General features: G+C 40.1%; 1 protein-coding gene across 1 annotated transcript; it reads right to left on the bottom strand.

Annotated features, from left to right (window-relative positions):
- Positions 1-594: 594 nt before the first annotated feature.
- Positions 595-19,260, bottom strand: ANXA1 (annexin A1). Its single transcript, XM_042455280.1, has 13 exons — positions 19,114-19,260; positions 16,474-16,553; positions 14,191-14,284; positions 13,512-13,606; positions 12,841-12,954; positions 11,273-11,363; positions 9,480-9,559; positions 8,349-8,405; positions 6,451-6,544; positions 4,099-4,194; positions 2,798-2,856; positions 1,980-2,102; positions 595-1,002 (listed from the first exon to the last, which is right to left on the bottom strand). Exons 2-13 carry the CDS (start codon positions 16,537-16,539, stop codon positions 943-945), a joined length of 1,029 nt encoding a protein of 342 aa, XP_042311214.1. The 5' UTR covers positions 16,540-16,553; positions 19,114-19,260; the 3' UTR covers positions 595-942.
- Between the last annotated feature and the right edge of the window lie 5,912 nt (positions 19,261-25,172).

Raw genomic sequence — 25,172 nt, 5'->3', positions numbered from 1 at the left:
GTTTAAAGTACATTGTTTCAATTTTAAAGCCACCTTGAATCCCAGATTTAGGGAAAAGGCAAGGGATGATGATGATGATGATGATGATGATAAGCACCATCACAACCACTACAAGTAATCTTATGCCCTCACTTGGGTAAAATCTTGCTGCTGTCATAGGGTAGCTTGGTATGAAAGGAGGTGATGTAGACAAGTGAACCAGGACAACTGAGCTGGAATAAAATTGCCTTGGTGTGTGGGGTTAAGGATAGAGGAAGAAGCTATTAATAATATACTATGGTGAATCTTTTCTCATGTTTAAGTTCCCATCCCTTCACGCATCAAATGTTTGCAGGGACTGCACATGATAACCCAGGAGTTGTACTTGTGGTTCCACTCCCTGCATACCTCTAGCCCCACCTAAGGCCATTCATAATACCCATGATGTAGAAGACAACATGGAGGATCAAAGGGTGGGGCTAGGGGAACATCGTATGTATGGGTGTGATAAGTGTTAAAGCCTCAGTCATGATATGATTGTGTCACTCTCATGTACCTGGCAGAAAAACAACAGGTGTAAGAACCAAACCTGCATGAGGAAATAAAGCACCACAGTAGAGATGACAAGTTTAATTTTATTTGGAATGTTACTTAGACCTGCTCTGGCAAGTTCTGTACCTTTTACTTCGACTAACAATGTAAAAGCAAATACAGTTGTTCTCAATATGCTCTTTGGTTTTGAATAATAATGTATAAAAAAGCAAATGCAACACAAGTCATGAAGAATAAGAATTATTTTTTCCTAGGCTACAGTTTTACAAGATATGAAAACTGGACACTAATCTATTTCAGAGATGACTCTCTGCTTACAGACATTATCATGCTCATATATGTAACAGCTTCAGCTTAAAAGGAATGATATCCTCAACAGAGTGGTTGAAACGCATATGAAGGACATGAGACTCAGTTGTCGCCACCACACAAAGCCACCAGGATGGCTTCATAATCACCTTTTGTTTCATCCTTCATGTAGAAGAGAAAAAGAGCCATTTAATCCAAAATATGACAGCCCATTACTGTTAGCAACAAAATTAAATAAGACATCCCTACATCTAGTGCTTCTGTTTTAAGGTCATGTTCACATGAAACATTTTGTCCTTGTTTCCACATTTATTATTATTATTATTATTAAGCTTTATTTATATAGGGCTGTAAATTTACACAGCACTATACATACAATCTTTTTAATTAGACGGTTCCCTGCCCTCAGGCTTAGTCAACAAACGGGAAGCATCTATTACCAAATTCCAGCAGTAATGGAACCAAAGGCACATCAGTTCTAATGTGACCACTGAAAACTTAATGAAGAACTCCATAGCTGACAGACAGAAAGAGAGCTTTCATGTTGAAAAACCTTGTGGCAGTCCAGACAGAATGTGTCATGAAAATATTTAACTCGTAAATATGCATTCAACTTTGCTGCAAAAAGTAAAGCATGCACCTAAAATGTGTGGACTGGAAATACCACATTTCCCTAAAGAGATTTGGGTAATTATCCAAAAAAGGCTTATGCTGACACCTCCCAGAAGGGTTGTATTTGCACCATGCTTTCTCATGGGTGGCCGGCAGCCGGCTTTTTTATGCACCCTGGAAAGGATGCCGTACCCACCAGCGCCACAGCTTTACAGTGTTCCTTTGGCACTGCATCATCTAGACACAGTCCCAGTGATTTAGAATTAGAACTGGCATGATCCTCATGCTGGATCATAGGGGAAAGTCTCACAGGACTAGAAATCTCATGAGATTTTGTGAGAGAAGGATTCTACTCACACTCTGTTTAAGACCAGAAGTAAATTGGAATCTGGGTGAGCAATGACATGAAGATCATGTTTGGTAAAGGATCAAGTAATAAGCCAGGAATCCAAGCCTGACATCTTAGCCATCTCATCTAGTTTGTTATAGACTTTTAACTAGCCACCTAAAATAAACCATTTCCTTACCAAAATAGCCTGTGGAAGGGATTTGCCATACATTGCCTTGTAATAACCTTTGATCTCATTCATGTCAACTTCAGAACGAGACACCATAATCCTGTTCAGAATTTTGTGGCGTGTTCCAGAACCCTATTAAAAAATGAAAATAAACTCACAGCATCACTATTAATTTGGGCTATTGTTGCCTTAACTCTGTCCTGTGATATTCTCAATTTTCAGAATTGTTATCACTATTATCTAGACTTTCCAGTTTCAGATGTCAAGAGAACAGAGGACAAAAGACAATTAAGAGGACTCCAGCAGAGAGGAATATTTCAAAATATTTCAGTTTGAAGAGAGCTGTTTCCAAAATAGTACTACAAACATCAGTATATATCTATCACAACAATGCCACCCTCCCTCATCCTTTGCCCTGATGACTACTGCTGATGAGGATTTTCTAAGAAAATCTGGAGGACTATAAGATGCCCAGTCCTTCTTTGGTATATATACACTACACACACAAATGTATATACATATGTGTATTGGTTTGGCTCAAATTTGCATTCTTTTGCCCTATAATGTTGCTTCTTTAGATCTGCTGTTGGATCTGTGAATCCTGAGAGTTTGACTTCTGAGTTTTGTTTAATATTCTCAACCTTTGGTGTGAAGTGCTATACAGATTAAATTTCACCATCCATGACAGGCCAGGCCAGATGAATAACTTGTTCTATCTCCCTTGGCTTTGTGCACATGGAAATAAAAATTGTGCTACAGTCAGAACACACATACACCCCTTAGAGCAGAATTTCTCCTTCCTATCCCACAAGTGAAATTTGTTTTACCTTCATTGCCAAATGCAGCTTTTCAGCAAAGAAAGCAGGCTTGCTTGTGGCACATTTCACTGGAAATGAAACAGAACTGGGGTTACTTACGACAGGAGAAGAAAAACAAAATGTGTAGATCGGAACACATGTAGCTCTTGAAGAAGGCAATACTTAGTTAATTAAGCACAACACAAAATCATGTTGCAGAACTAAGCCAGCACCTTCAGGTAGGGAAGCAATGAAGGGAGAGGGACATTTAGCCATTTTGTGATGATCAACGTTCACATATAATCCATCAAAAAGGAGAAAAACAGCTTGGTGAGGCAGGATTGAGAGCTGACAGCTAGCAACTGAGAAAAAGTTGCAGCAGTTTCTCTCTCCCAAATGTGTCTGCTCCCAAAGTTACTTTTCATCACAAGAAGTGGCCACAAGATATTTATTACATGTAGAGAGTTCCTATTGCCTTGACAGTATGGAACTATGTTAGAAGCCTTTGCCATGCCTCCCTGATATTTTGCCTGTCCCCTTACATACTCTCACCACTGTAGCTCTCACGGAGACAGATAACGGACCAGTATTTGCAATGTGTTACTATGGTAATTCACTGAGATGTTTTATCAGTCCATTTGGAATGGATCCCAGAGCACCTATCACTGCTGGAACCACAGTTGTTTTCCTATTCCTCTTTTAATGATTTATAATGCAGTACTGTGCATATCTACTGAGAAATAAGTTCCATTTAAATTAATAGAACATCGGATAAATGAGCATAAGCTGAAAATCCTTTTGAATGCTAAAAAGGTTTCTTTTTGTCAATATCATTCCCCAGTCCCTGTCACCCAAATTTTTCTTCCCATAAGTGACAAGGACTAATGATCTAATGCTTCGTAACTGCTGGAAGGATGTCCCTTAATTTACAAACCTTCCAGTCAACCCAGAATAACACAGCAATGTTCAAACCAGCAAAGATCAGAAAAACCAAACATAGACAAAAACCCTAAATGTACAATATCCTGATTTGTTGACTCATTAGGCAAGTTAAAAAGATGTTCCATCAACCATCAGAGTGAACAATCAATGAGAAGGAAAAAGGAATTGTCACCAGAGATTGGGGCATGAATCCAAAGCAGCCAGGAATACTCCTCTCTTTCACACACACACTTTTCTGTCTCTCACATACTCCCAGAGAAAATCCATACACATCATCTGAGACAGAGGGTATTTATCAAGCTTTGCAGCCTTATTCACCTGGCAATTGTTAGTACAAAAGAGAAATCATTAAGGAGCAGATGAGTCATCAGTGGAACAGGGTCACATACCAATTGCAGTCAAGCAATTCTCAATGTCTCCTTTCAGCTCCAGGTCCAGAACTTTGTTCATGTCATGCTGGCTATATTTGGTGTATTTCTGAAAAGCTGAACATCAAAGAAAGTATGAACAATGGAAATTTGGAGCAGATGGAAATGCTTCTAAAGTTTAAATTTATTCATTTATTTTGGTGAAGTAACTACCAGTTTTTGAGTAGGAGAGACTCTCATTTAGGAAGTGGTGTATTTGTGTTAGTCTGTTAGGAGTCACTTTTAAAAAGCATTTTCTTCAACTTTTCCATGTCTCTAGTGTTGATATGCTTCAGAATTAGTCAGGCCCTTCTAGTTACAATCATTATAATGCTCCCTCTACTCCACCCCCAGTCTGAGGATTGTTTGTTCATTCAGAAATTGAGTTCCCAAGTAACCTGTCAATCTTGGATTAATGCATCATTAATGCATCAGTCAAACTAGGCACACAAATTGTGCAATGTTTGTTTGGAAAAAAACAAAAACACAAACATTCCTGAAGTTCCCTGTCTTCAATTGTTCAGTTAATCCCCTTTTAGGGTCTACCATGCCTCTAAGTTTCACCCAGATATGCCTGTGGGGAAGGGAGACCAGAAACATCATAGCTGCCTAAGTTTCCCAAGAGAAGTGTCAATCTAGACTCCCACATTAAATCCAGATCTAGGCTTCAGAGTGGATTGGGTCCAGATTTCTCTGGAGTATCTTGTGGCATGATCTGAATTACCAAATCAGAGCCCAAACTGGATCAGGGAGCCTGGTCACAGCCTTACTTAAAAACCTCCAGCAAAAAAGGTCCCATCACTTCCAAAGCAATCTATCCCATTGTCCAACAGTTTATTATTAGGGTTTTTTCACTAGGGATGGAGAAAAGTATTCAAAAACATGGCAAAACCAGTTTCTCAAGTGCCAGGAAACCCTAACAAGGAAAATCCTAGATAGGTAGAAATCTCCAGTTTGGGACTATGTATGAAATGCATATTTTTGTGCAGAAAACAAGACTTTCTGCAAAGAAAAGTTTCTGACACAGAATATGCCATTTTTTGCACAAAAGTCTCACAAGTTTTGCTGCACTTTTCAACAATTTCTCACAGCAAAGAGAAAAAAATATAAAACTATTAGTTGTTTCCTTGGGGAAATATAATTTTCGAAGATTTAACATCTCTATTTCCTAATAGGTAGCTAAAATCTGCTCCCCCAAAATGTCCACACTAGTTCTAGTCTTGCTCTCTGAGGCAACAAAGAACAAGTGTGCCCCATGGAGAGCACACAAACGGCACTTATTATTTTGATTAGATAAATTCATATTCCTATGGATGTGAAATGTGTCCTAAGCAGAACAAAGTAGTTTACAGCCCAAATGAGCACTTTTTCCAGGGGCAGAGGATCAGTTAGGCCCCACTCCATTAGGGACTACCTAGCTTCCAAACTGCCACAGTTGTGACCAAAACCAGTCTGCTGTTCTCATGGCTCTTTATGATACAAGAGGCTGCCAAACTGTTCTCCTGCACCAGAGTCCCGGATTGCTTACCTCTTTAGACTAAAAGTTAAAGGAGGGCAAGAAAAGTGATAAGGACATTTGTTTCTGTGGTATAAATTTTCAGTAGCATAGTTGTGTTGAGGCAGCACCACCAGTTTTGACAACTTGGATGTGTCCAATGGAAGTAGCACAGGTTACGAAAGCAATCTTGCTGTTCCTGGGCACTGTAGCCCATGTATTGCCCACCTGAGTCTGAAGGATTTCCCCTGTAATGTAAGAGGGGCTTGTGCATTTCCAATTTCAGTAGGGATATACTATATATACTCATGTATAAGTCTATAAATTTTAGTCTTAAAATTGACCCCAAAACAGAGTTGACTTATCTACAGGTCAATATAAGTACTGTACTTTAACTCTTAGTTTAAAAAAGAAATCATCTCCTAGTGAAAGGCAACATTTTAATCTGTTTTGGAAGCATCAGCCTTTAGTGTGAACACAAACAATTGTGCCTGCTAGAATTTTCTAAGTTCTTTGGCACCGGTTTCCTTTGCTTTATCCTTCAGATCCTTTGTTACATGCTCCTGAGTTTTACCCTTGACTTATCCATGGGTCATATCAAAATCCACAATTTTGGCCCCAAAACCTGCCCTCGACTTATGCATGAGGTCAACTTATAGTTAAGTACATTTGGTACTCATTTCATGAAATCATCTATTTTTGACTGGTTGGCTTCAAATGAATATTATTCCAGGTTCTGCTACAGTATCATTTTGTGTTTTTAATCATATCTTGCATGTGAAGCACATAACTTTAAAATAACAGCTTTCCCCCCATAGAAGTTACTGATTTCTACCTACTTCTTCGGAGGTGTGGAAGACTCCTTGTAGTGAGGATCTTAATAAAGACATCAATATCTGTTCCTTTTTTCCTTTCGCCAGCCTCATACAAGGCCTATTGTAATAAAACAACAAATAATATGTAGAACAAGTCCAATATACAATAATCAGAGTAAATCAAAAGCAACAAAATGCACAAAAGAATCAAATTCAAGTGCCATATCTAGAACTTATCACACTTCCCTAGGAACTCTGGTCTTATTCCCAGCTGCAGATGACAGATTAATATCTCTTTCACACTACACAATTACCGCACTTTGAGATCACATTACCTGGCATGGCTCCACCATATAGAGTCCTGGGATGGATAGTTTTGTAAGGTATTTGTAAGTCATTGCCAGAAAGCTCTAGTGCCTCAACAAATTCCCAATCTCATGATTTCAAAGATACAGATATATCAGTTAAAGTGATATCAGTGTTATAGCTGTATAATGTGGAAAAGATCTAAAACTACTGAGCTTCTACCTGATATATATCCTTCTCAATTCAGAGCTCACACTCTTCACGCCATACTCATTTTTCTATTGTGTAGCCAGTCCCTGGAAACAGAATGATTGATTTTAAATGAAACAGAAGAATACCAACTCTGGCTGTGGCCCAGTTGATAGCCATGCAGTAAATGCTTTCCTCTTATGTTTTTGTTTTTTTTCAGACTGTGGAATGGACTCCCCTAAAAGTTGTGATCAGTTCCTATTCTTGTCACATGTCTTCAAACAAATCTTTTAAACTGCATTATTGGTTATTGTTTGTTGTTATTGTTACTAAAATATAGATGTTCATAATTCCACTATCTAATCTATTTTTAATTTATTTATAACCTGTTTTAAATATGTTCTCAGTCTATTTTTTAATGTTTATTAGCCACCTTGAGCACTGAAAAAATGGGACAGAAATATAATAAACAATTAAAAACATTAATCTAGTCTAGGGTATTTTCTCCTGTCATTAGTCTGGTTAGGACAAGAATTCACTTTTATTCACCAATAGATTCAACGGTATGTCGTAATGTAAGCTCACACAGAAGTAATAAGCATCCATAGGGTTGCAGCCTTTATAAATACATTGTTATTGTGAGTATTGGTGGATATTTTTCAGGAAGTGGGAAATAGGTCTGGTGTTCTGATTATTCCTTAGCAGAAGTATTAGTACAACATTATTTAAAAGCTTAGCCAAGTTAGCAAACACATGATAAGGAGGAAAATACTTTCAACCAAGGCGTTTGCCTGCCTGTTCATGCCACCTGGGCTCCTTCAATGGTCAGTGGATTTTCCAGCCTCCAGTGGAAGTGAAATGACCAATGCCTTTTTTTAAAAAGTTTTTTTAATGGTGCACATTTTTAATGCACTTTTGAACCAAGATTTCATATAAACAAAACTGAAAAATGAGATAACTTATCTTTGTTGCATGGACTTCTAACAGTCATAGCCTTGAACACTTTTGTATTTTTGTCCCAATCTGTCTACCTTTCTGGCCTTGCTTTATGTGCATGTGTGGTTAGCTTCAAAAAGAGGAAAGCTATTAGTTTTGTAGAGAGACATTTTACACAAAATGAGAAAAATTTGATTGGGGCGAACCCTCCCACATGTCTCCATCTCAAACTGGAGGTGAGATCTTTTAGAAAGTCATTTCACCATTCCAAGATGACCTGTGACTCTCTCAACATCAGCACATCCCTATTTTCAATCAATCTAATTATTTCAGGGAAGGGAGGTCAAGATGGGCGAGGTATATATGCTTAGGAGTGGATTTGCTTCAGAGAGAAGATAACTTCGGTAGATTGATCATTTTCATAAACATGGATGAAGATGTCATATAAAGACACAGAAAATGTAGTCAAAAAATACACAGACTGTTCTCACCCGTGCATCATTATCTGCCAGTTCATCATTCACATGAGGATTTTCATCACGGTCACCCTGCAAGAAATTGAAGCTCACTTTGACCACTTTATACATAGTGAATGAAGAGTCTCTTTAAGCCCTCAATATCAAATCAAATTTCAGAAAAGTCCCTAGGGACCATGTTTTAGTGGTTGGAATAGCCAGAGGAGGACAACCAAAACTGTAAAGAGAAACAGTTTAGAGAGCAGAGTATGGTTAGCTTGGAGAAGAGAAGACTGAGAGGTGATGTGATAGCCATCTTTAAATAGTTGAAGGCCTGTCATGTAAAAGATGGAGCAATCTTGTTTTCTGCTGCTTCAGAGACTATGCCACAGACCAACATAATCTAAATGTCTGCAAGAATTTCCTGATGGTAACAGCAGTTAACAGTGGAATAGATTTCCTCAGGGAGTGGTGGACTCTCCTTCTTAGGAAGTCTTCGAGCAGAGGTTAGATGGCCATTTTTTGGGAGTGCTTTCATTTTGTGTTCCTGCATGGCAAGAGGTGGGAATTAAATGGTCTTTTCACCCCTTTCCAACTCTGTGATTCTATGGGGTCATGCAGATAGGCCCAAAAGTGCAGCACATGGGCACACCGCTCACCTATCATGCTGGGGCAGTAGCAACCACATGTGCCTGGTCCCAATCCAGGCCACCACCAAAATCCTCAAACCAGCCACCACCAGATAGCAGCTTTTTGCTGTTCCTTTTTGTCCTTGCTCTTCCAAGTTGAGACATCCTAGGTATGGCTTCCAGATGTATTCAGGGTGTGCATTATGTACATGTCACACCCCCAACACAGCCTGAAGCTTACACTTTTGGCCTGTCTACTTCAGGCCTATGAAAGACATATGGTAGCAGAAAGCTCTTACTGTGGGTAACTGGGACTCAGTGGAGGCATTTCAACATTTTAAATAACCATGTAATTACTGGAAAAGCAAACAATGGTGTCTTGGGGATTGTCCACTGTAGGGTTGTCCAATCAGTGAGATTGAAACCACAGAAGGTTAAGATTGAGCCTCATGATGTGACCTTTGGTACCTGTGATATATTATTATCCTGAATTATTCTCAAACAAACATAAAAGTGTAAATTGTTGGGAACAGAGTACCTTGGCTAAGGCAAGCAAAGCCTTCTGAAAGTCTCCAGATGTGTCTGATACAATGTCCTTGGCCAGATCTCTCTTAAAAACTGGAAAAGAGTACAAATAATAATCAAAATAAGCATTTTAAAGGAAATAAATCATCATGGGGAGGTGACTCCCTGCCTCTCAATTACACAATTTCTAGATATTTTACTCCTCGCAGCATCTTGAAGATGGGCCAGCATGGTGTACCAGTCAGAGTGTTGGTCTAGGACTCCTGGAAAACAGGGTTCAAATCTCTGGTCAGCCAGAGAAACCCGCTAGATGATTTCAGCCAAGTCACAGCCTCAGCCTCAGAGGAAGGCAGTGACAAACTTCCTGGAATAAATCTTGCCAAGAAAACCTTATAATAGGGTTGCCATCAGTCAGAGGTGACTTGAAGGCATAGAACAAAAAAGATTTTGAAGACCTCATTTGGAGTCTTACAATGCAGTTCTATGCTTGTTCATTCAGAGGTTAGTCCCACTATCTTTAACAGGGATGTATTCCATGATGAGTGTGCACAAGTTTGTAACCAATGTGTGTGTTTGTTTAGTTTTCTGTGGTTTTTTGGGGCTACGTGGCCATGTTCTATAAAATTTTATTCTTGACGTTTCGCCAGCATCTGTGGCTGACATCTTCAGAGAATACTAACCTGAAAGGGAGTGGGTATATATATATATATATATATATATATATATATATATACTGTGTGACCCTGGGTGAGGAGGAGTGATTCCCATGTTAATCTGTGCATTGTTCTGTTGTTGATGGCCTCCTCAGGGTAGGAGGATATGCAAAAGAGGATTAGTCTCTGCTAATTGGTGATCGTTGTTTGCTGGGAAAGCCTCTGACCCTGAGTGGTTTCTCATTTGCATTTGCTGAGTCCTGATTGCTTGTTTGTTTGTTTTTATTTGCAGAGACAGGGCCTAAGCATCAATGGTGAAAACTGTAGGTGAAAAAAATCCAGTTCTGTTGAAACTCTTCTTTTGAAAAGTTTGGGAGATATCAGAAATTATGTGAATGGCTGTACACACTAAGTGGAAATAGGTAAGTATCTGTCAATATAATATTCTAAACTAGAGATTACTCCAAAAGTAATCCAAAAGAGATTACTACTACTTACAAGCATAAATGTATGTCCAGTCTATTTTTGTTTTCTATTCAGTGACATGATTTACATTCTCAGCCATATTATTTTTCTGTGCATTTGGTGAAATGGTGAATAGGCAGACCTAGTAGCTCATTGTTTCTGTTTTGTCACATCATTTCCCCCCTGATTTATGGTGACCCTAAAGCAAATCTAATATGAGGCTTTCTTGGCTAGGTTTGTTTAGAGGGGATGTTCATTGCCTTCCTTTGAGACTGAGAGTATGTGACATGCCAAAGGTCACCCAGGGGTTTCCATGCCTGAGTGGGATTCAAACTTTGGTTTCCTGAAGTCCAAGTCCAGTATTCAAACCACTATACTATGCTGGCTCTCTGACCTAGTACTACCTAAAAATAAATTGTTTTGTCTCAGGATTAAGTAAGATTTGTTCATAAATACTATGCAGCTGCCATGGTTTGCCCATTATCATCAGTAGAGAAAATCTAGACTATGTTTAGCAGCCAGACACTTAATTTACTCTTTGTTCTGCATCATGACCAGAGTACAAAATGTTCATTTCCCTGGCTTTAAGAGCCATCAGCAAATGAAACTGCCCAACTGAGCAATCTCTTCTCCTCCTTGCAAAAGGAATATTTTATTACATTTTAAAAAGAACTGAAGAGTAAATTACCTTCCTGATATGCTCTGGTGGCTTCTCTGATTTGTTTGTTGTTTCTTGATGCCAAAAGCTCAATTAAGGTATCTTCATCAGTCCCAAGCCCCTGTTTCAATAGTAAATCAATGTTTGTTTATTTGTTTCTAAAATGATTTAATCTTCAAAATGCAAAAAATATAAAGGCATAACAATCACATAGTTTTTGAGCATCATAGCGCATCAGCAATAATCAGGGCCTTCCCACAGAAAGAGAGAGAGAGAGAATATTTTACATAGTTTTTGCTTCAGTTCTTTTACTACAAGGCAACTCTTTTTAAAAAAGCATAGGTGATGTGTTATGGCAAGGGTGGCAATCATGTGGCTATCCAGAAGCTTTTGAACTCCAAATCCTAGCAGCCCTAGCCTGCAGAGATAGTAGTGAAGAATACTGGAATCACAGCAGCAGCAGCAGAAATGGAAAAATCTTGACAGTGTGTTTTACAAGGAATTTTCACCGGGGGAGACAACATTTTAAAATGATGTAAAAGGGCACATTTTACCATCTTTTAAAAGTAATGTTGTTGAGTCATGTTTTCCTTTTGCTCCCAATAAACCTAGGTGCTTTGCAGACGGGCTCTATGGGGCACCATCATGACGTGCGAGGGGTGGAACTTCCAGACAGGCCAAAATAAAGCTGCTTTGGGTCACTTTGGGGTATGCTGTTTAAATGATGCATGTGTCCTAAGAGTCCAGAAGCTGCACCAAAGCCACGCTCCAGCACTTAGGACTAAAGCATTGCATTGGCGCGGCTTCCAGACTCTTAGGATGCATGCATCATTTAAACAGCATGCCTACAAAGTGACTCTAGGCAGCTTTATTTTGGCCTGTCTGTACAGGGCCTATATTTGGTTTTTCTAAAATCTCCATGTGTAAGCCAACAGTGAGAGCATGGTGTAGAGGTTTGAAGATTGCACTACAACTCTGGAAACTAATGCCTTTAAATTTTCAAGTTCACCACCCTGCTGACATCAGAGGCCACCAGTTGCCACCGTACTTGCCTACCTCATGTTCTATGAATGAATATGAATGAATTTGAGTGATGTCTTTTAAAAAAAATCAAATAGGGAAAATTAAAAATTGACAGATCAGCCTATTCCAACTGAGGGACTGGTGTGCTTGTTGCCAAAAAGTCCACGTTTGAACTGCTGTGTATTCAACACATCAGTTCTGAATTAGAGTCATCACCTCTTTTTTTTTCTGACAGGCTCCTCATCAGAGGGCATGCAGGTAGCAATGAACTTCAATAGCTGTACCTATTGATTCTGACTGGTGCAAAGAGAGAATTATTTTATTTCAGTTTTTTATAAGACTTTATTTTTTAAAATGTCTCCATATTCCATACAAGAAGAACTTGAAGGATTCCAAAGAAAAATGAATGTGGGCTCAAACAAAACTGACATAGCCAAAACAAGGTCCCAGTGGGAGTCAAGAAAAGCCCAAAGATTGTAATGACACGCACACAATTATGAACAATCTTAATAGTAGTCTTACAGACCAACTGTCCTTCAGGTTCACACCCAGCCAAGTCCCGCAAGATAACATACCTTCATGGAATACCTGAGTTCCTCAGCATCAAACTGGGCTGGAGTCTTCAAAAGAGCCAAGATAACATCCTCCAGGTGGCTTTTGAGTGCTTTTTTCAAAGCATCTTCCAAAGGCTGTGAAAGAAAAGAAACCCACATACATATAAAATGGCCATTTAAAAATAACTTGGATGGTAAAGTACTAGTTTAAGAAGAAAAGTCTCCATCAGTTTAAGCCACCTTCTGCGTATCTTTTGGTTGGAGAGAATATTGTTTCTGACCTTCCCCCATGGAGAAAAGATATTATTTGTACTTTGTGCATTTCAGTTGCTACTGTGTGTAGTAGTAACTTTCTTCTTCCCCATTCTCAGGGAAGAATAGCTTCAAAATGGAGAATCACATCTTCTGTAAACTTCTGGAAGTTTGACCCTCCATTTAGATGTCAGGCCTTGGAACATCACAGACAACCCAGAACCACACAATTCCCACACCTGAACCACATTAACTCCCACACCTAAGGTGCCATATGAGTAACTTTACAAGGGCCCATTCTGATCACAAAAAATATGATCAGATTAATAGTTTATTTCTCCCCACTCCACTCCAGCCCCCCAAAGTATAACAGAATGCTAAAGGCAACATCAAACAGACAAGATACTTTATAAGAGGATTTTTTTTTCCAAGGACAGTACCTTTCCCTTTAACTGCTGATAGGCAGCTTTGATCTGCTGCCGCTGAGCATTGTTTCTTTTGGTACAAATATCGATAATGGTTGCTTCATCAACTCCTGAAATGTGAGAAGCAAATTATTTGTATCATAAACTTCATAGGATTAATCCATAATGCACAACATAATATTGTATTCAACCGATTATTTTACAGAATTATAATGCTGATCTTTGAATAAAGTCTGAGCTGCAACTGCTGAATTGTTTTCATGAACATTTTTGGACCTAATGAAAAAGTCCCTTTATAACTGAGGTTATTTCCATACTCCCAGCTAAGCCATTCAGTTATATGTGTTTAGCTTGCTCTCTTTTGGTCATCATATAGCAAAACTTGCCTTTGCCCTATCAGATTTGCCATGGAATCTTGTGAAACACTCTACAATCTTCATAATCCCTCAAGAAAGTTAGCAGTATGTATTTCATTACAGAACTTGTTACAAAGCTTAGAAAAGAAATTTGCTACCTTTAACATTGCAGAAAAGAGGAGGGGGACATGTAACAAAAGAAGCTACACCAGAAAAGTGTAAATGCCCAAATCAGGAACAGCTCTCTTTGTGGGAGCAGAAACTGATTTCTTCTTGCCAGAACACCTTGAGCCCCAAGCTCATTTCCTCATTTGCATACTTCATTCTTTTCAACTTACCTTTGGCATTTATGGCTTGGTCCAGTGCGGCAGCATCAGCTGAAGGATTGAAACTGGGATAAGCATGGACAGCTGACCCAGTTTTCGAATTTTTCTAAAGCAATTAAATTTGAATCAATTAGAAACTTCACTTGCTTTAGCTTTCTACCCTCCTTTAAATATTCCCTTAGAGCCAGGCAGTTAAAGTATATATTAATTCAAAGCTGAAAAATAAGACAACAGCCTGTGAGAACAACCTATTTGTGCATTTGAATGCTGCAACTGGAACTGTCATCTCATTTTTAATTGCAATAGCATATTGCAATATGGAAGGTTCCACAGTAGCATTCCACACCAGGTATCACCCAGTGCATGGGGGGGGGGGGCTTCCATGGGAATAGACTTCTGTTTGAGTTTCAGGGGTGGGGCTTCCAAGGAAAGCGCATACTCTCTCTCCCCGAGCCAGCCTATCCTTTTCTTGATAAGGAAAAGGACAAGACAGTGTTTGGGGAACAGAGCAGACAAGGGGGAAAGGGAGCAGCATGCATGCATGAGCAGAGACAGAGAGGCATGCATGGGTGACGGAGAAGTGTACATGGGGATTGAGAAGCACGCATGGATGGAGAATCATGTGCAGCAGCCTGAAAATGGGGGTGGGGGCAGGGATGTAGCCAGGATTTTGGGAACGGGGTGTCCAGACTAAGTGTCACCATTATAATGGGGCTTGGGCACAGTGGCGCAGCAGCACATATCATTCATTGTATCTAACAGAAGGGGGGGTCTGGACCTTGGCTACGTCACTGGTGGGGGTGCTGACTGGGTGTCACCCCCCTTCTAGGTTGTCACCCAGTGCAGACTGAACCTCCCTGCATCCCCCCAGTGATGCCACTGATTCCATATATGAAAACTCTGTGTGTGTGTGTGTGTGTGTGTGTGGTCATGGGAAACCTGTGGAGTTCCAGACATTATTAGACTGCAATTCTAACCACACTTAAGGGCTGGTGGGAGTTGAAGTCCAACAGTATCTGGAGGCACATTTATTACTTAGCATACCTCTGCTTTTTGACTTCACATTAATTTTAAAGCATTGTTTTCAGCAAATTATGAATATAAAGACAGGATAATTTCAGATTTATTGAACTGAGATAGACTATATGATACATGTTTCTATCTCCTTAGATGTACTGGCTTATTTCATCTAATTTTTATTAGCTTAAATCTAGTATTTAACTAGTAACTAGCTAGTTAGTCCTAACTAGAACAGATTTATAGAATCAAATGTTTGTTTGGTTTGGTTTGTTTGTTTGAGTAACATTCTGCCTATCTCCCAAAAAACTAAATACCTTTAATTCCATGAGACTACTGTAGTTAGGACTAGGAATTGGATTTAGGCCATGATTGTTGAAGGATACTTTTTTTTCGTTTAGACTGTCCCAATCTTGGGGTAAAGGGAGGGTATAAATAAAGTTTGTTGTTATCATTATCACTATCATTATTTTGGAATGACTTTTGTTCACTATACTATAATTCTTATGTAAACCTACAGTTTAGATAGATATTTGACTTATCACATTAGTATCATGAAATCAATTTGTGTCAATACCCTGTATACCAGGTACAGGGAATATAGTGCCCTTTAGATGCTTTGGATAACAGCTCCCATATTTCCTTCTCCTCCACTACCAGCCATGTTGGCTGGGGATTTGCACTCCTGATACATACTAATAGTAAATTTCCTGCAGAACTAGGGGCAGGGGGAATCCTAGCATGGAGAGCAATGAGGGCTGAACATTTTCAAAAGCACAACATTTTGACTGTCCAGGGGAAATGTAAAGTGATGACATGGAATGTAGGATCTTAGAAATGAGCATGACTGGTTATCTGGCTTCCAAATAGAAGCACTTTACATTGCAACATTTTGTCACATATCTTATTTGTTCCATTCCCCCCACCCCCATACACACACCAAGATGGGATGGGCTGGAATCCTATCAGAACAATGTGTGTCACTTCACGTCATCTGCAGACTTATGTTGACCCCATAAATTTTTACACTGGTATAATTAAAGCTATGCCAACAACTGGACATTTCACTTATTTGCAGGCACCCTCAGTCCCTTAGATAAGTTGTTCCCTTTATCCCACCATTCAACAAGCAGCTGGCACACAACACAGCTCTGTCCCTCCCCATGACACAGAACAGCAACCTGGATGGCCACCAGAATATTCTTGCTAAACCAATGCAATTTTATGTTCAACTAGATTGTACAAGATCTTAGCCAAATTCCTTGGAACAGCTCTTACCACATATTGTGGTTCATCATTGTCCATAAAATAGGCCTGCTTCAGAAATTCCTGCACCATAGCCATGCTGATTCAGCTTTCTGCAAGGGAGAAAACAAGGCCGACAACAAAATGTTACTGAATCACCTTTGTACATTCATTTTAATCATCCTTCTATGTTATGGGCATTCCAAGAGCTACAGTATGAGAGGACCATTCCTACCACTTTTCCCAGGATGTCTCTAAATGAATCTTACTTGAAGGCATTCTTATTCTGCACTAGAAGAAGCTGTGTGAACAGTTTTTGCATGCTGCTTCCATGAAGGAAGAGGAATCCTATTGCCCAAACTTAAGGAAGCACATAAATGAGTCAATGCATCACTATGTAATTAGAATTGTGTGATGGTCCACTGTTATGGACGGTTATGATTGTTTAGTGTGGATACAACCCAGATCACGGTTTCAAAAGCCCCGGATGTGCCCATCTGCTAACTCTAAACCTTCATAATAGATACACTGGCATTTTACTTGATTATTTCATCCCTATGTCCTTTCTTATGGATCTGATCTCTTACAACTCTAGAGTTGAGGTTTTATGGCTGATAAAACAATCTACATTTTCATTTAATGGAGAAAGTAGTTAGGCTACCCACTTTCTCCAAATGACCTAGTTGAGCTAGAACCAGATCTAAGTTGAACCAGATCCAACACTCTTATGTATATACCTCAGTTCCTACTAGTAACCCATGAAGATATGCAGGAATGCAATCCACATAAATGTACTAAAAATATATGTTAGCTATTTTTTAACCTTTCTCATGAATTATTTGGCACTGTATGAGAGACCAATTTCCTCCATCCAATTTCATTTTTTAAAGAAATAGCTAGCGATTTTTGAAGGAACTCCTCTAAGATATTGGTGGGGGCATGGTACACTGTTATCAAGCTTGAAGAAAAGGAGTGCATCTGGCATTGGGGGAGGAAACTTCCAGGTACTGGATGGCAGATTGCCACACTCAACTCTTAAAACTTGTTCTTATGATCCCAGCTAGGGAATTTTGGAAACAGTCTAGTTCACACAAGACAATTACATATTGTAGGAAATAGTCAACACATGAATCTCAGTGGAATCATGTATGACATCTAGAACATTACAATTATGGTTTTGGCATAATTGTAATGATTTTGTTGTAGGTTTCCAATAACCTTTACAAACCAGTGAGAAAGGCCAGCATCAGGGTGGAGTGGGAGCATGGCATCCATACGATGCATACCCCGACTCCACCATCATGCTGGCAGGATGTCACACACCCCACTGCATGGTGAGCAGCATCACGGTGCTCCTCTGGCATGGCATCCAGATGATGCAGAGCCAAAGGAGTGCCAAAAAGTTGAAGTGCCAACAGCTATGGCACCCTTTCTGCAACTCCTTTTTGTACTGTGGAAAGGCCAGATCAGGGTTGCAGCATGTAGTTGCCATGGCCCTGATTCAGTGCTGAAAAGGGCAGGTCGTTCAGCCCCTCAGCTTCCAAAGTACACATCACATGCAGTGCTTCCAGAAAGTTTAAAACAATGCAACAGGGCAAAGCAGAAGTGGATTATCTATAGTTATCCAGATGTTTTGGCTCCAGCTTCTCTCAGCCCAGCCAGCATAGCCAACAATTGGAAGGCCACAGATTCCCTATGTCCAGCCTGTTAGAAGGATGATATTTGAAAGGGTATCATTTGAGATATCCAAGCATATTTACACAGAAGCAAAGTCACATTGTCTTGAGTTTGGTAATATACTTTCTCGCCAATAAATGTGCATAAAACTACCTATAAAATGCATTAAAACTCCCTTACTGCAAGAGTACTGCTACTCTTGGGGTCAGCCTGAATTCGTAACAACTCCCACAAATAAATGCACATAATGACCACAATGTAGTGAAAAATCTTGAAAAACGTGTTTAGTGGCTAAAATGAAACCACCAGTGTGGAGGAAACAGCCTCACCCTCTTTTTTGAAAGTATCTGTGGAAAGTTTGAACCAACTAGAAGTAGAATTCTGCAGTGCTTACTCATGCTGCTGAGTTGCTGCTTACGTGTCAAAAAAACAACCAACTCTTTAATTTCTTTGCTTTCATAGAAAGCAGCTCATATATTTTTTTTTAAAAAAAATTATGTGCTGCTAATGTTTTCATGTCTAAAAGAACTGAACTTTGCTGTTCTGAAACACTTAAGCAACCTTATCATAACCACAGGGGATGCTTGTTTGGGTAAGTTTCCATACACGGGAAACACATATTTTCCCTCTTAACTCACTCTTTTGTGGTTAATAATAATCCTGTTTTCCATGGTAACATGAACAAACATAAGCACAGAGCACTTCAGTTTTAAAAGGAAAAAAAAAAAAACCTAGCTTGCACAAACTTAAGACAAATGCATATAAAGCTGCTGTTATAGCCAGGCATTTAGGTTTGGACATTTTAAGAGCTTTGCCAATCCCACCCAATCTGACCAGAAATGCACAAAACTGACAAACTACTGGACATACATAGACAAGCTACAATTCTATTCTTATATTGTGAGCTGGGGGGGAAAATCACATATGAAAGAGTACAAAATGTTACAGTTACATATCGAACAGTAAACAAAGAAACAATGTTTAAAGAGGCCATACCTTTTCCTTGCCCCAACTCACAGAAATATTATTGTCTAGTCTGGAAAACTACAGACTGGAGGGACTAAGCCTAGGACTTCTGGTTTTTATAAAGTCTTTGGAAGCCCCACCTAGCAACCAGTGCTTACTTCGACAACTGTAGCTATTGGTTGCTCACTGGGAATGGCTAAACGAAGGGAGGAGATGGCAAACACACCCACAAGGCTTCGAAACAAACTGGCCACTGAAGTGAAGAAACGGATGTTTGAGTCAATGGTGAAACTGCAGACTAAATCAGGAAAGAGATAGAGGAGAACCAGTGGATGGAGTTCAATGGTGTCAAGAAATGACTTGGCTTTATAGGATGCTACTTCTTCTGTCATGGTTTATGCACCAAAAGGGATGCAAAACAGGCCCAGTCCTCACCGTTCTGTTCTGGGGTGGCCTTCCATTCTCCCTCCTAGAGGCTCACACCCACAATTTCCTTCATGCTTTATCTGGGAGTTAGTTGCTATTTCAGACACTTCCTTCCTGTTCTGGCAGTGTTTGCATGCTAGTCCTTCATTCACGGGAGCTAACATTTATGTATCTTTGCACTAAAAAAACCCAAAACAATTCTACATCCCTATGGCCAGGGCACTGTCTCCTTCAGGATAAGCCAAGATTGTTTTTAATCCAAAGCTTCATTTTGTATAAGGTGTGTCACACTGTAATACCCCAGGCCAGGATTTATAGATAAGGAGCTGGAGGTTATATGCCTTTATATATTATAAATCAACCTTTCCCAACTTGTTGATGTATTGGCATACATCAACAGGTTTTGTAGCCACTGATGGCTCTAGTGTGACATCTGGGGAGCACCCAGTTGGGAGAAGTACTTCCAGGTTGGGAAGTCATGCACCCGCACCACCAAGAAGAGCCATTGTAAATGACTCTGCATTGTGGCTGATGCTGCTATTATTATTATTATTATTATTATTATTATTATTATTATTATTATTATTATTGCAAATTATTCTCAAGTATAACCTCAACTATCAACATTGCCAATACAGCGCGCCCGCGCCATACGCAGATGCGCCATACGCGGCATTGAGCATATGCGCTCAAGCCACGGGGCGCGCGCGGGATGGAAGGGGCGGCGTGTCCCATTCAATTGAATGGCACACATGCCCATTGCGCCCCGCGCGCACCTGCGCCGCCGCGCCGCCGCACACGAGCCCCATTGTTTCCAATGGGGCTCGAGCATAGGCTGAATTCGCCTTACGCGGAGGGATCCGGAACGGATCCCCCGCGTAAGGTGAGGACGGACTGTATGTGGTCCGCATTTCAATGTGTAATCCACAATTTGTTTGACATGGTGGGGGGGGGGGGGAAACATATTACCACGAGACGTTTTTGAAAAACTAATGTTTTTCTCCCATGTGTATCCAAGATTCATATCAGTGTGTGTGTGTGTGTGTGTGGTGGTGGTGGGGTGGGTCTCTGTTGGCATGTTTGGTGGGGATGTAAGATAGAGCTGTTTTGAGGGCTGCTCTCAGGCTAGTTTCATCTGTTCCCCTTTTCCTATGCAGCACAAATGACTTCTTATTGGGACAGGCTTTCCCACCATTTAACTGGTTGTGGAGGACAAGGTTAAAATGGGTGGGAGCAGTAGTTTTACTTTTAATGTTTTTTCTCTATATACTTACATTTTTTTAATTATTATTTTAATTGTGTTTTTAATATTGCCAGAAAACGAAGAAGACCAAGTAGCAACCAGACCACAAAAGAGGGCACCTTAGAAAAGAAAATATTTCAGAACCAAAAAGCAAAAAAAGGCAAACTGTGTCTGATGTATAGCTGAAACATCTCTTCATTTTTTAAAATTCCCTGAATTGTTTGTAATCTGTGTTAGGAATATTAATTATTATTATTATATTAAGCTTTATTTATAAAGCACTGTAAATTTACACAGTGCTGTACATACAATATTTTTAATTAACGTTCCCTGCCCTCAGGCTTACAATCTACAAGACGCAAACACAAAAAGGACGAAGGGGATCAGGCCCGATGGAGCTGGTCTTGCCTTTTCACTTTTCACAGGAATCCATAGATAGCATTATCTCTCAAGAAAACCATGATATAACTGATCCTATTCCAAAGAGCAATAAGGTGTGTTGTGTGTGTGTGTGATTTTAAAAGTTCATTCTGATTGCCTTTCTACTTATTGTAGTCTTGAAAAGTGAGTACTCACAACTCATAGTCAAGGAATCACTGACTCAGAATCCTCACCCATTTAAAAAATGTTGAGAGCAACAGAAGACTTTCTTTGTGTGAGGTGGCGTAAAGATGGAGGAAAGCATAAGAACCATGGTCTCCCTTTCATCAATTTAGAGGTTATTGTTGCAATAACTAATTAGATGTAGTTACTTCCTTTTTTTCCTATAGATGAAATGTTACAAACGTACTATTATAACTTGATTTGGAATATGTTTTCTTCTTATGAAGCTTAACTGTAACATTTATTTTTAGTATCACAGGAGGAAGATATCCCTCTTTCAAGAATTGGCTTGTGTTGAGCCCTGTTTCATCTGAATGAAAACCATTTAGATTTTTAAAGTGTAACTAAAGTAATTATCCTAGTTATATGTGAGAAATGCAAATGAAACTAGTTACTGTTTGGTGTAAACTGTAGCCATGAGTTACTTTTTTGTGTATGTAAATATAACAATGAATAATTATTTTAAAATTAACTATCAGCTTTTTTGTTGTAAAAAATAGAAATGTTTGCACAGAGAGGTTATAAAAACAGAAAATGAATGCCTATGTAAACCAGTTAGCAAAAAAAAAAAAAAAAAAAAAGGAAATGTGATCATTCTTTGCTTACTTTAATGTCTGCTCATTTTAATTGTTAAGACTTCATATTTCTCTGTTACACTGTCAAAAGAGGTAAGATGAATAAGTGGGAAGACTTCAGCTATTTCTTATGTAAGTTGCAAAGTAAAATCACTTAGGTAAGGGCAGCAGGATCTATGCACCTGATTCCATTAATATTTTCCCAAGCCATTTCCCCCTCCTCTGATAATATACATAGATCCTAGTCCTGAATGCAAAATGTGTAGATGGTGGTTGCAGGAAAGGAGACCGGAAAATCCAGTTTATCTTTGGGTTATCCCAAACCGCAGTGACCATGAGTTTGTCTACATGCACCATAGTGAGTTGTTTGACAATTATTATTATTATTACCTTTATTTATAAAGCCGCTGTAAGTTTACACGCGCTGTACATAATTTTTTTAATTTTTTTTTTTTTTTAGGCAGACGGTTCCCTGCCCTCAGGCTTACACTAAGAAGACCCGATCACAAAAGGAGAAGGGAGTAGTGGTGTTGGGGCATCGGGAATCAGGGTCCAGCCGATTTTTCCACTCCGCGGCCGGACCAAGCAGATGGACGGAGGAAGGGCTTGGCTCTGACTGGATGGGATTAGAAGGAGGCTTCCTGGGTCGGAAAGGGGCTCACCCTGGGAATGCTTCTTCTAAACAATATAGTCTTTAATTCAGTTTTTGAACTGGGCAGAGAAAAGAAGTGAGAGGTGTGCATGTTGGGGAAGAAGGTTCCAGGCGGTACGGGGCAGCAGCGAGAAGGTGGACGAATTCGGAGTGTGCCCAGTGGTAGTCCTACATTGTGCAGGAGGACCCTGACTACCAGAGCGGAGGGTGCGAGTAGAGAATGTAAGGCTACCAGACGGTAGATAAGTAAGGAGGGGCCCCACCCCATGGAGGGGCTTTTGAACGTCAGTAACAAACGGCTTGTACGGATGCGAATGGGAAGGGGAGCCAATGAAGGGCGGATAAAAGAGGAGAAACATGGTCAAAGCGGCGAGCGGATGTGCCAATACGGCAGCTGAATAATGACAGATATAAAGATGGAGGTGTGAAAGAGGAAGCCCTGTTAGACGGAGGTGGTTCAATAAATCTAGTCTCGCAACCATAGGGCATGGACAGAGTCTTGGCAGTAAAGATTTGAGAGGATATGGACGGATCTTGGGACTGTCTACACAATTCTCCCTTTCAAACATGCCCCAGTCCAATAAATTACAGCATGCACTGCTATGGCTACTAGGTCTTTCCCCCCTCCACCTCTAATACATGTGAATATATGTATTTCTGAACTCCTCACCCCATCCTTGCCTCACACCAATGCCACTATGGAGCACAATCCGCACTGTGCAAATTTCCAGATTTTCAGATCAAACCTGAGATAAATCCCCACCTTTATTCTCCAGATTAAAGCCCTGAGGTGATTTAAAAAAAAGATTTGAGCCCAATTATCCTGAAAATTGTTTGGATAGTTCACTGTAAAAACTAGGTGAGACCAGTTTATTTGGCCCATGTAGCCAAATCAAACTTCTTACTCTCTGTGAGTTCGGCAGGATGTTCATGGGAGACCTTGTTACCTCTAGTCTGCCAAGCTGTGACTAAAAGCTGGGAGTATCCCCACCCCAAACCCATTCATGGTCATGTGTACCACCCTTCATGTGTAAGAACAAAACACATAGCAGCCATTTAGTTGAAACTATCTGTAATTAATTATGCATTACATGCAGATTTCAGGCAGCTTGCATGACTCTCCAAATAAGCAGGTCCATGTGTGAGTGCAAGCTGCTTGTTTAAAGAAACGGTTTGCTGAAAATAGGTAAAAAGCTACTGAACTGAAACATCTGTGGTTTTTTTAATTTAGCACATATGTCTTTAAAGTTAGCCATTTATAATAGTCCAGTAGTTGCTACTGATACAAAGAAGACAAGCAGACAGCTGATACCATAAGAAGGGAACAAGGAAAGTTCCACTCTGTTTAGGAGAGATGAGTATGCCTTTAAGCCTAATTCTGACAAGGAACAGTTTCTATGACTCAGAGGCACTCCTTTTGGCATCTTCCTCCTCCTCCCGGGGGAAAATATTTTCTGCTTTCCTTTGTCGGCCACAAATTGCAACAACTCCCTTTGCCAGCTCAGCTTTGCAGCTCAGTAAGCTCTTGTTATTTTGCCTATCCAGGTTCAACATTTCATCTGCAATGCTGAAATCTACAAAACACACCTATTTTTGTGCATGCTGGTGGCATCCATTCGTCTCTCTGTGACACTAGAGAGAGAAAGGCAACAAACTGGAAACTGGTCTTCTCACAACAGGGAGGGAGATTACTCTTAACAGCACAAGTCTAAGCATGTCTACTCCAAAGGAAAGCCCCGTTGAATTTCAGTGAGACTTACACCCAAGTAAAGGTACAAGCCTGACCTCAGGTTTCACCCACTATTAAGGTTTAGGGAGTGGTATAGGTAATTTCAAACCTAGCAGCAAACTACATGATATATTAAATACGTTATTTGCACTGATGTCTTCAAGACCATGCCACCATGGTAGGAGGAATTAATTCTCCATCCCACTCTCTACACTGAGGTTATACAGAACTTTTCTTGTCTGTTATTTGCCCCATTAGGAGGCAGAGGCCTGCTATCAACAGAAGCATGGGGATGAGCAGTTTGTGTGAGTAGATTGGCACTGCTTCCATCTTTGTTTTAATCTGGCTATTTCTTTCACAGAGGCTACACCATCTTGTGCTTGGCCCATCACAGGATTCCACCCACCTTCTGGTGAAGCCCACAGAACTTTTCACACCACACTCCAACTGTTCCAGTTTGCAGAGATAGGGGCTTTGCACATCAGCCATTAAGGCCGGCCTGGGGTGGAGTCAGGGCATGGCATCCACATGACTCATGGCCTAACTCTGCCCCCAGGAGGTTATGTTGCCATGTGCCATTTCACATAGTGTGTGGTGTCCTGGTGCTCCACTGGCACTGCATCCACATGATGCAGCACCAAAGGAGTACTTTAAAACCACAACACCATGGCTATCACGCCCTTTCCAGAGCACAAAAACAAGCCACTTGTTGTGGCTCCCTTTTCTGCCCTGAAAAGGCTACATTGGGACCGTGGTATGCAGTTGCCATGACCCCGATCTGGCGCAGCTGGAGGCGGTCTGCACAGCTCCATAGTCCCAATTAATCTTCCATTGTCCCACTTTTTCAGCTGCTTTTAAAAG

This window comes from Sceloporus undulatus, chromosome 2 (assembly GCF_019175285.1).
Source record: "Sceloporus undulatus isolate JIND9_A2432 ecotype Alabama chromosome 2, SceUnd_v1.1, whole genome shotgun sequence".
NCBI lineage: Eukaryota > Metazoa > Chordata > Lepidosauria > Squamata > Phrynosomatidae > Sceloporus > Sceloporus undulatus.
This window is presented reverse-complemented; position numbering and strand designations above follow the sequence as displayed.